We start from the raw sequence: 12,481 nt of genomic DNA on the forward strand, positions 1-12,481 counted from the left end.
TAGACTGGAAATGTGCAAATGTGACTCCAATTCACAAAGGAGGATCAAAGGCTGACACAAGTAATTATAGACCTGTGAGCTTAACTTCTGTTCCAGGAAAATTAATGGAGGCACTGGTTAAAGAAGCACTGCAGGATCATTTAGACAAGACTTCAGTTATAGCTCAGACACAGCATGGTTTTGTTAAGGGGAAGTCTTGCCTGACCAACTTGATTGGATACTATGATGCAGTCACAAAAGAACTGGATGCAGGGAATAACTTTGATATTATATACTTGGATCTTAGAAAGGCTTTTGATACTGTTGCACATGGAAGACTGCTACACAAATTGGAGCAGTGTGACATTGGAGGCAAATTGCTGCTATGGATAAAGGGGTGGTTGAGGGGGAGAAGACAGAGAGTGGTAATCAATGGACACTGCTCATCGTGGACTAATGTTATTAGTGGAGTCCCTCAGGGCTCAGTGTTGGGTCCATTATTGTTTTCTGTATTTATAAATGATATTGATGATGGTATATCAAGCTTAATGTCCAAGTTTGCAGACGATACAAAGGTTGGCAGGGTTGTTAAGGACACTACTGACACTATGCTGCTGCAACAGGATCTGGAAAGGTTGAGCAGATGGGCTGAGAGGTGGCAAATGAAGTTTAACATTGACAAATGTAAAGTACTACACATGGGAAACAGCAACCCCAGAGCAACGTATCAACTCTGTGGTACTACACTGACAGTGGTAGAGAATGAAAGGGACTTGGGGGTGGTTGTGCAGGCAGATATGAAGTTCTCTGAGCAGTGCAGACGGGCTGCAAGAGTAGCTCATGGAGTATTGTCAATGATATACAGGAATTTTTCCAGCAAGGATAAGGAGGTGTTTATTCCATTGTATGAGGCAATGGTCAGGCTACACCTAGAGTACTGTATACAGGTCTGGAGGCCTCATTTCAAGAAGGATGTAGAGCTGCTGGAACGAGTACAGAGAAGGGCAACAAGATTAGTGAATGGAACAAAGGGGTGCTCTTACGAAGAAAGGCTTAAGTTTTGCAAATTACAGTGTCTGGAGACTAGGCACCAGCGAGGTGATCTGATAGAGGTGTATAAAGCCTTGAATGGTTTAAGCATGCTCAATGCTGATGGGATTCTTCCTCTAGCTCAGAAAAATCACCTGAGAGGGCATAAATTCAAATTGAGGAAAGACAGATGTAGGATAGACGTGCGGAAATTTGCCTTTAGCCAGCGGGTGGTTGGTTGGTGGAACAGACTTCCATCCCTTGTGGTGGAGGTTGATAGCCTAAATAAGTTTAAGGCTCAGCTGGGCAGGTATTTCGAACGAACAGAGGGGTGAAGTGGAAGTGGGTTTTTTTTTTTTTTTTTTGGCTGATGCTGCATAAGTTTGCTTTCTTGCATCAAATGCCTCTGCTAATGCTAATTGATAGAACACCTTTTTTTTTTTTTTTTTTCTGTATGGAAATTTTCAAGGCTGTTGCTATAACAGGGTCCTCAAGTCTCTTATCTTGAACCATTTTTAGACCCCACTCTCACCGATTCTGTAAGTTATTCCTGGATTTTTTTTTTTTATTTCCTTAGTGCAAGAACTTATATTTATTAGCATTTAATATTAATTGCCATTTTCCTGACCACATTTTTAGCTGGTTGCTTGAATTCTTGTTACTTACCACCCTTCCACATTGTTTGTCAGCCAACTTTGAGACCTTTCTTCATTTTCATTAAGAAAGATTTAGAAACAAGAGGGATCACCACTTGTTACACTGATCCACTCTGAAATGCCCATTTATGAATACTCACTGTGTCCTCTACTTGTCAGTAGGGGAGTAGAAACAACTGAGGATTGTTTCATTTTGCATAGAAAAATTAAGTTACCATAAAGTTACTGAAAGGTAGTCCTTGTTAATTAATTGTAATAAGAGATTAAACAACACTGAACTCCACTTAAATTTTAAAGGAAAAAAATGATTGAGTTTATTGAAACAAGCAGAAAAGAAAACATTCCAATAAACCATTTATAGGCCAATTTTGATGGTTTCAAACTCACTGTGGATATTGTTTTCAAGTCTAAAATGCAGAGCCAACTGTCCAGTATCAGCTTTCACGTGGTATTGTGGAACTGGCACGAGTGCAGTTGTATAATCTCTTATTTCAACAAAGTCTACTCAAAGAGCTTGTGTTCTTTGAGTAGACTGGGGTTCAAGCCCCTGACTGCTAAATATGGTCTTGTCCCTCACTGGACCAGTGTGTGGCAGATTATGGTCCTCAACATGAATTGTTGAGGAGGCTTTCATCCTGCAGTGGGTTGATAATGGCTGCAGTTTACTTTTTTTTTTTTTTTTACTTTATTATTCTGAAAAGTTTTCTTTTGATTTTGAATACTTCATAATTCAAGCCCTCTTTTTGAATTCTCTTTTTGTTAGTGTTTTGTGATCTCCATTTTTAATCATGAAGAAATGATATGAAATTGCTAGTTCAAGTAACTTCAATGTCAGTAACTTATTTTTAGACCAGTACTGACAAATCACTGACTTGTGACCATGACACGTAGATGCATTTTAGGCCGTACAGCAAAATGGAAAAACTATTATAAATTACCTCTTTTCAAATGAATATTTCTATTTTTTTTTTACCTTTATTATTCTATTTTTTATGTACAGTCCATTCTGGTTATTCGAGACTAGTGCATTTTGGCCCAATTAAGCGGCTTCCCCAGTTATCCGAAGTTCCACATAAATAGTTAAAAATACAATGTATACCCCTCTTTACAATTTATTCACTGTACAATCAAATCACGTTACAACGAACTCACCATAGTAAAATATCGTTCACTATACAATGTGTAGTAAGCGCTGGTCATTGTGATCACGTTTGTGAATTGAATTTTAATTCTATTAAAGAGCGATTCTAATTAGCAAAAATAGGAGGAATATTATCCACAGTCTATAAAAGTAAAGATATATTAAGCACAAATTTACCCTTTATTACCTTACCAATTAAAAAATTAAATGATACGTGAAAATCGGAAGAATATACGTGATAATCGGAATAATTAATACGTACTGTAATATGTACATACTAAACTAGTTGACATTTCTGTTCACTGACATTTGTGGGTGGAGGTTAAAATTTAAAACAGTAAAAAGATAAGCAATCAGTAAAAGAACATGGCACACACTAATTGAAAGTAACATGATACGAGCAACTGAAACCGGAGTAACAAATTATGAAGCTTTAAAAATAGGAATGGAGAGAAGATTCTGAAAATTAGTTTTTTTATAGGATTGAAGATTTCATTGAAGTGTAAACACATTTCACCATAATAACCCACAGAATTCCAGCTGTCGGAATTATCGCAAATTCAGTAAGATCGAGTTTACTATCCGTTTATGATGGATTGCACTAACAGATGCCAATGCTAATGAACAGGTGGCTGCTAATTGTTTTTATTGTTTTATGGTTGTGACCTCCAGAATTTCGACTGAACCACATGGTACCGTTGGAGACAATCGCAGGGTAATCTCCAGTGCTGCGGTCTCTTGCCCCAATTAAACAGCATGCTGTCCCAATTAAGTGAAGTAAACCCTGGCTATTTTCTCGATTTGTTTCTGTTTTTTAAGATTTGCCCCAAATAAACTGCTGCCCCAATTAACCGGTGGCTCAAATAACCGGAATCCACTGTATTAGTAGTAGTGGAGGCATGTGATACAAAAAAATCAAGCATATGAGCTTATGTAACATCAGCCAAAAAAAAAAAAAAAGGAAAAGAATTTCACACATCCATTCCCACTAAAAGTTTGTCCGGATCCTCCTTGAATTTATTTAAGCTGTCAACTTCCACGATGACAGATGGAAGTTTGTTCCAGCAATCAACTGTCCACTGGCTAAAGGAAAATATCTGCACATCAATTGTAAAGCTTTCTTTCCTCAATTTGAATTTATGCCCCCTCAGGTTCATAATCTGAGCAAGTGGACGAATTCCATCAGAATTCAGCATGCTTAACCCATTCAAGGCCTTATACACCTCAATCATATCACCTTGCAGGTGCCTAGTCTCCAGCTGCTGCAATTTGCAGAACTTAGCATTAGAAGAAGCATATGATGCAAGAAAGCAAGCTTATGCAGCATCAGCCAAAAAAAAAAAAAAAAACACCCCACTCCCATTTCACCCCTCCGTTCGTTCGAAATACCTGTCCAGCTGAGCCTTAAATTTATTTAGACTATCAACTTCCACAACAAGGGATGGAAGTCTGTTACACCAACCAACTACCCGCTAGCAAATGCAAATTTCTGCACATCTATCCTCAATTTGAATTTATGCTCTCTCAGGTGATTATTCTGAGCAAGAGGAAGAATCCCATCGGCATTGAGCATGCTCAAACCATTCAAGGCTTTATACACCTCTATCAGTTCACCTGACCGGTGCCTAGTCTCCAGACACTGTAATTTGCAAAAACTTAAACCTTTCTTCGTAAGAACAACCATTTGTTCCAATCACTAATCTTGTTGCCCTTCTCTGTACTTGTTCAAGCAGCTCTACATCCTTCTTGAAATTAGGCCTCCAGACTTATCCAGTATGCAAGGTGTGGCCTGACCATTGCCTTATACAAGGGAATAATCACCGCCTTATCCCTGCTAGAAAAATTCCTGTATATCATTGACAAGACACCATGAGCTACTCTTGCAGCCCATCTGCACTGCTCAGAAAACTTCATATCTGCCTTCACAATTACCCCCAGGTCCTTTTCATTCTCTACCAATGTCAGTGAAGTACCACAGAGTTAATACTTTGCTCTGGGGTTACTGTTTCCCATATGTAGTACTTTACATTTGTCAATGTTAAACTTCATTTGCCACCTCTCAGCCCATCTGCTCAACCTTTCCAGATCCTAAGCTGACTGGGCTAGCTGGGTGGGTAAAGTGCCTGCCTGGCAACCCAAAGGTCGCGGGTTCAAATCCCGCCTCGGGCTTGGATCAAAGTACTGCAAAAACCTTGGGAGGTGCATTATGGCCACAGAAGCCGATGCGCCAACAACTACCAAAAAAAAAAAAAAAAAATTTTCAGATCCTGTAGCAGCAGCATAGCATCAGTAGCGTCCTTAACAACCCTGCCAACCTTTGTATCATCTGCAAAATTTGACATTAAGCTTGATATACCATCATCGATATCATTTATAAATGCAGAAAACAACAATGGACCCAACCCTGAGGGACTCCACTAATAACATTAGTTCATGATGAGCAGTGTCCATTGATTACCACTGTCTGTCTTCTCCCCCACTTCAACCATCCCTTTATCCATAGCAGCAATTTGCCTCCAACGCCACACTGCTCGAATTTGTGCAACAGTATCAAAAGCCTTTCTAAGGTCCAAATATATAATATCAAAGTTATTCCCTGCATCCAGTTCTTTTGTGACTGCATCATAATATCCAATCAAATTGGTCAGGCAAGACTTTCCCTTAACAAAATCATGCTTTGTGCGAGCTATAACTGAAGTCTTATCTAGATGATCCTGCAGTGCTTCTTTAACCAGTGCCTCCATTAATTTCCCTAGAACAGAAGTTAAACTCACAGGTCTATAATTACTTGTGTCAGCCTTTAATCCTCCTTTGTGAATTAGGGTCACATTTGCACAACTCCAGTCTATGGGTACCTCCCCCTGAGTCCAAAGAAGCTCTCATAATTATGGCTAAGGGTTTGCTTACTTCCTTTGCTGCCTCCTTTAATATAACTGGATCGATCCCATCCACCCTGGGTGCCTTTTTTTTATGTTTATCCTCAAGAATTTCTCCTCCACTTCACTCTTCACTATTCTTTCTGTACACATTGTACTCCCAAAATTCCAGTTCTGCATTCCTTATGTCTGTGTGACACCACGTCTCTGATATCCCAACAATATCTGCCTTTGATGTTTTGAGCAATACCTCAAATTCATCAAATTTATTTACCAAACTCCTAGCATCGGTGTACACGCAAGTATACATGCACCTGTTTCTATTCTTAGCTACCCTAACAACCCATGTGTTTACTTGTACTGCAACAACTCCCAGCAGTCTCTGAAATACCCTGCACTGCCTCGATAGCATCAGCAAATATTCTTGCACCCTTTCTATTTAAGTGTATCCCATCCCTGTAGAAGCAGTCTCTCCTGTTAACAAGTACAGACCAGGCTGAGAAAAATTCTACCCATTGAGCCTTGCACAATCTTTCCAGGGCCGAAGTGATCGACAAGGCTCTCATCATATACTCCCTCGTATTGTGTCTGTTCAGAACTGCAGACACTTTAAAATTCAATCTGTACTTGTTAAGTAATTCCGCCGGGCTCCTACTCCTAATATCATTAGTCTTTAAGCCTTTAAAGGCTAACGAGGCTAGCCTTTAACACAAGCCATTGGCCTTTAAAGGCTAATGAGGCTAGCCTTTAACTTAAGCCTTTCTTGGTAAGAGGACCGCTTCGTTTTCCCCTTACCAATCTTGTTGCCCTTCTCTGAACTCATCCAAGTCTACATCCTTCCTAAAATGACTCCTCCAGACCTGTATACACATTACTAAAGGCGTGGCCTGACTATTGCCTTATACAAAGGGATAATCACCTCCTTTTCCTTACTAGCAAAATTCCTGTATATCATTAACAATACCCCATGACCTGATCTGGCAGCCTGTCTTCATTGCTCAGAAAACTTCATAACTGACTGCACAATTACTCCCATGTCTTTTTCATTTTCTACCACCCTAAATGTAGTACCACACAGTTGGTACATTTCTCCGGGGTTAATTCTACCCATCTCAAATACTTTGCATTTGTCAATGTTAAACTTCAGTTGGCACTTCTCAGCGCATCTGCCGAACTTTTCCAGATCCTGTTGCAGCAGCATACTGTCATTAACAACCCTGCCAACCTTTGTATAAACTGCATACTTGGACAGTTGGCCTGATATACCTTCATCAATATCATTGATAAATATACCAAACAGTAGTGGGCCCAACACCAAATCCTGAGGGACTCCACTAATAAAATTGGTCCATGAAGAGCAGTGTCCATTATTTACCACTTAACCATCCTTTTATCCATTTTAGCAACTTACCCTTAATACCATTCTGCTCCAATTTGTATAATAGTCTTTCGTGCGCAACAGTGTCAAAAGCTTTCCTGAAATCCAAATATATTATATCAAAATTATTTTTTGCATCCAGTTCCTTTGTAACCACATCATAATATCCTATCAAATTTGTCAGACAAGACTTTCCCTTAACAAACCCATGCTGTGTCTTGAATTATTGCTGCAGTCTTGTCTAGATGATCCTGCAATGCATCTTTAACCAGTGACTCCATTATTTTACCCGGAACAGAAGTTAAACTAACAGGTCTGTAATTACTCGTGTCACCTTTTGATCCACTTTGTGAATTGGGGATACATTTACACATCTGCAGTTTGTTGGATTACTCATGAATCTAAAGATTTTCTCATAATTATAACTAAGGGTTTGCTTACTTCCTTTTCTGCCTCCTTTAATATTACTGGATAGTTCCCATCCCTCCCAGGTGTCTTTCATCTGTTTTAACTTCAATTTCTCCTCCACTTTACTCTCAGTTATTACAAAATCATTTAGCTCCCTGTTAGAGTTTAATAAGTTTTTGCTTCCACTTCCCTAAAGAATTCCATAGATGCAAAATACTCATTCAGTTTGTCGGGTATCTGAGCAGGATCATCAACAGTTGAACCATCAATATCAAGTGGACAATCTGATTCATCCACTTCCTTCTAGAGTTTATATAAGTAAAGAAGTCTTTGCTGTTTTTCTTTGCATCCTTTGCCAAAGATTTCTTGTAATCTTCCTTTGTGACTTGATTACAGACTAGCTTATATCTGCTATAGGCTTCTGTGGCACCTGATAATTTATAGGCATCCCATTGGGATGCCTATAAATTATCAAGCAACCAATTGGGACCTGAATATTAGTTTTTTTTTTTTTTTTTCCCAAGGAAAAGAAGAATATAAATCATATATATTATTTCATTTGGTATTATTGTAGTGCCAAGCAACATGAGGCTAAGAGTGGTTGTGGTGGAACACACTTCAGTAGAGAAGTGATCATTGCAAATTGTAATCTGAAGTACCTAAAGGATAGTTAACACTGACTGTACAGGTGGTTCCTGACTTTACGAGTTAATTCGTTCCTAGCGCACGCTCATAAAGGGAAACCTCGTAAAGCAGGAATTTATTTCCCATAGACATAATGTTAAAAATAGGGATTACGCTCTCAACAATGAAATTAGTTAGCTAATTAGTTTTTTTTTAAACAATGATTGATTTATCCAAAGAAATGAAAACATAGCCTGTAAAATCAAGCAAATTATAATAATAAAGAAATTATTTATGACTTACAAATGTGAAAGAATGTTTATTCTTCACCATCGTCAACTAAATGCACACTCGTTAATCGCTCATCATTGGCTCAGCACTCGTTGGTTTGTTGCACAAGGAGTCATCTTTTTCAGAAATGGTTCAAGAGGCATTTGTTTCCAAGATAATCTCTTTTCTTTATAAATTTCAATAGCATGCATAAGCATTTTTTAATGGAATGCACAAATTGCAACTAACACGATTTGCTCAGAGTAACAAGTTTACGAAGCTTAAAAAGAAAATGAACGAAGAGAAGATTCTGAAAATTTATTTATGTTATTTATACGATTGAAGATTTCAGTAAAGGGGAAATATATTTCGCCATAATAATGTAAAAATCCACACAATTCTAGCTATCGGTAATTTCGTGAATGCAATAACATGGAGTTTACTACCCATTTATAATTGCTTGCAGTAACAGAAAAGCCCAATAAACCATAAAGTGCAAATTGTTTTTATTGTTTTATGATTGTGACTTCCAGAAATGTGCTTTAGAAAAATATCACAAGGTCATTCAAAATTGGTTCTTAGAATAGAACATATGATAACAATGAACATGTAGTGCATTTTAATGACTTGAATTGGTAACATACAATTTACACTATAAAAATGACATTTTAAAGAGTTATATTGCGAAAATTTCACTTCCGAGGTTGTGGAATGAATTACCAAAAAAACAATGTGTTATTGGGTTTACATTACAATATTTTCACGATACGATGGTGTCTCTGGAACAGATTAATACCGTAAAGCGGGGTACACCGTATTGTATAAACCAGAGCTGTAATGCTAAATATGTTCTACGTTGATATCAATATTTAGAAAATAATAAGAGAAGTTTACCTCAATATAATACCTAGAATACTTCTGTATGATTCTCTCCAGAAATTAAAACGGAAAAATTGCAAATCTTACGTTACAGTAAAAAATAAAAAAATAATTACAAGTCAATTAAACACAGTTAAAAAAAATAATTAAAAAACAATTGAACACAATTAGAAATCAATATAATGCAATTAAAAATTAAATTAATTAAAAGAAATTTAACAAAAAAATTGCAAAAAACGATTTTTCTTCCTGAAGCTGACACACTTTTTGACTATATGTCGTGATCACAGGAACAAAAATTACCGAATGGGTGTGAGCATGACACTTAAATAGAGATTATTTGTCATCATGCATGCACGTAAAAGCCCACAAATCAGAGATTAGAAATGGCCAGCGAACATTAACAGAATTCTCATAATTTAATTTTGACAGTTTCTGCAATTAATATTCTGGTATAATTACATTGGACACTAAGTATTTTGGCCTCATTAAAGTACGTTTTTCATTAACGGCATGGAAGGCTAATTCTGATGCTGCTGAACGAGAAGCACGAACTGAGGCCACGTGATACCGAATTTAATATTTTGGCCAGGCCAATATGAAAATACACACTATACTGAAAAATCGCTCAGTCCTTTCCTCATTCGCAACACAAATAAATGACCTGGTATACAACATTTCTTGCTGCGATTGCAACTCGTCGTACCAAGGTTCTACACGTTTTCCTCTGAATTTTCGTGTAAATCAACACGCAGCCTCAGTTCTTGCTTCTCATTCAGCAGCGTCAGAATTAGCCTTTCATGCCGTTAAAGAAAAACATACTTTTTATTTAACGAGGCCAAAATACTTAGTGTCCAATGTAATTATACCAGACTATTAATTGCAGAAACTGTCGAAATTAAATTACATGATAATTCTGTTAATGTTCACTGGCCATTTATAATCTCTGATTCATGGGCTTTTATCCGCATGCGCGAAGACAAATAATCCCTATTAAATGTCATGCTCACCCCTGTTCGGTAATTTTCGTTCTTGCGATCACAACGTACAGTCAAAGCATTGTCAGCTTCAGGAAGGGAAATCGTTTTTTGAAATTTTTTCATTAAATTTCTTTTAATTTTTAATTGCGTTAGATTGATTTTTAATTGTGTTCATTTGATTTCTAATTGTGTTCAGTTGTCTTTTAATTATTTTTTACTATATTGTAAGATTTGTGATTTTTTTCGTTTTAATTGCTAGAGAGTATCATACAGAAGTGTTCTATGTATTATATTGAGGTAAACTTCTCTTATTATTTTACAAATATTGTATAGCTACACACGTGGTTTGAAATGCAGTATTTATGAATGTTTAACATTAATTTTTTGCAATTAATGTTCATATTTTCAATTTTGTTGAAATTTAAAAAAAAAAAAAAGAACTTCACAAATCCGGGAACTCATAAAGTGAAAACTCGTAAAGTGGGAACTGCCTGTACTTTAAAGGTTTGTCAGGTGAGGAAACATTAAGAGTATTAGATGCATTCAGATTTGGCTCATTCTAGTAGATAAATGAAAAAGTTATGTGGTCATAAGTAATACTGAAAGCTTCAGCATCTCTGCGGACTGGGCTTTACAAATAGGCAACTGAATGACGTTTTCTTTATTCAGTTTTCTCTACTGTTAGGAAAGTTAAACTGGAGAAAGAATTTCAAAGACAGGTCTGAGTGAGTTTTTAAGCTGGGAAACTGATAGGTATAGCAAATGAATTTATCAGTTGAGGTTAAAGAGATTGTGACCAAATGAGATCAAAAAGAGGAGATTCAAGATTGGGTCTGTGTCAAGGACTCTCAAAATAATATGTACAAGCACACTTTGAAACGGGTGGGCAGGAGCAGCAGTGCGTAGCACATGCTTCTTGATTAGACTGGGGTTCGAGCCCGTGACCACTAAATACGGAGGATGCGGTAAGGTCAGGGAATGACTACTGCATATCCCCGGAGCAATTTGGCTTTAGTTGCTAATGCTCCTAAAAACCAAATAACAAACAACAACAAACAAACACTTTGAAACAGAAGTCACAGGGCAAATATTAAATGGATGGTCATCAAAGAGACTGATAGTTGCAATTCTGTTAGAAAAGCTTGCAAAATGGATGTCATTGAGATTAGAAGTGCAACAATGTATATTGTGGTTTCAATTTCAGTCTCAGTGATTTCCATAAATTTAAATACTGAAATAATTTAACACTCTTACATATTGTTTATTTATTTATTTTTTTGTATATATTTTGTTTTATAATTATCTTGATTGAGTTTTAAAGTTTATTGTGCACTACCACTTCATTTTTAAAATTTTCATTTAGTCTGTGAAATAAAATTATTACTTTCAGGTTTTCTACACTTTTATTAGGTTTAGTAGCCCTGTGGTATGTTCCTGTGTCATTTGCTGAGACAGTTAAAAGTTCTGCTCCTGTATTTACTGTGATTATAGCTTGGCTGTTAATTAAGGAAAAAACAAGTTTACTTGTGAGTGTCTCTCTCATTCCAATTATGGGAGGACTAGCTCTATGCAGTGCTAATGAACTAAGTTTTAATATAGCAGGATTTTTTGCTGCAATGGCAACTAACATTTCAGAGTGGTAAGTTGATTTCTACTCTCCTTTTCAATTTTTTTTTAATGACACATCTTCATTTTTGAGAGTGTTTTTGCCTTTTATTGTGTCGAATTCAAAATTATGCTGACAGTCATTTACATTCACTCAATCAAAATTTACATTTTCAATCACAAATTCTTGCTCTTGCAAGACATTATTTATTAAATGTGTACAAAGAGTTAAAAAAACCCAAAATTACAAATGTGCTGCATTGAGATTGAAAAAAAATAAATTTTTAGAACCCCTTCCAAATGTACATTAGAGTTTGCTGAGATATTCTTTTCTCTTTTGCAGTGCACCTATTTCTTTTGAAGGTTTGGACTTTTGAAATAAAATGAAAAAAGGATAAAGAATGTAATACAATTAAATAAAAATAAAGGAGGATTTCATCTACTTGGACCTCATCTCATCAAGCCCGACAAGGCACTGGCATCCAAAAAACCAAGGATGTAGCATTTCAGTAACTTCTAAATCTGCTATGGGAGGTTGGAAAAGCTGTGACACTGCCATGCAAGCCACAGTCACACAAAATAAAGTTAAGACTTCTGTTAGGAGGGCACTATCTGGGGTTATTCATTGAAGTCTTTCTTTGATTCATCATTATCAA

The 12,481-nt window shown here is 36.7% G+C and overlaps 1 protein-coding gene across 1 annotated transcript in view; it reads left to right on the forward strand.

Annotated features, from left to right (window-relative positions):
• The window catches only part of LOC150088179 (solute carrier family 35 member E2B-like), a 90,559-nt gene that overhangs the window by 13,942 nt on the left and 64,136 nt on the right, over positions 1-12,481 (forward strand). Inside the window, exon 3 of the mRNA XM_090370059.1 lies at positions 11,611-11,859. Coding sequence (XP_090226185.1) covers positions 11,611-11,859 — 249 coding nt within the window. The remainder of the gene's footprint in view (positions 1-11,610; positions 11,860-12,481) is intronic.

The sequence above is a fragment of the Mastigoproctus giganteus genome, chromosome 3, assembly GCF_048544385.1.
Source record: "Mastigoproctus giganteus isolate SK-2022 chromosome 3, ASM4854438v1, whole genome shotgun sequence".
In the NCBI taxonomy this organism is placed as follows: Eukaryota; Metazoa; Arthropoda; class Arachnida; order Uropygi; family Thelyphonidae; genus Mastigoproctus; species Mastigoproctus giganteus.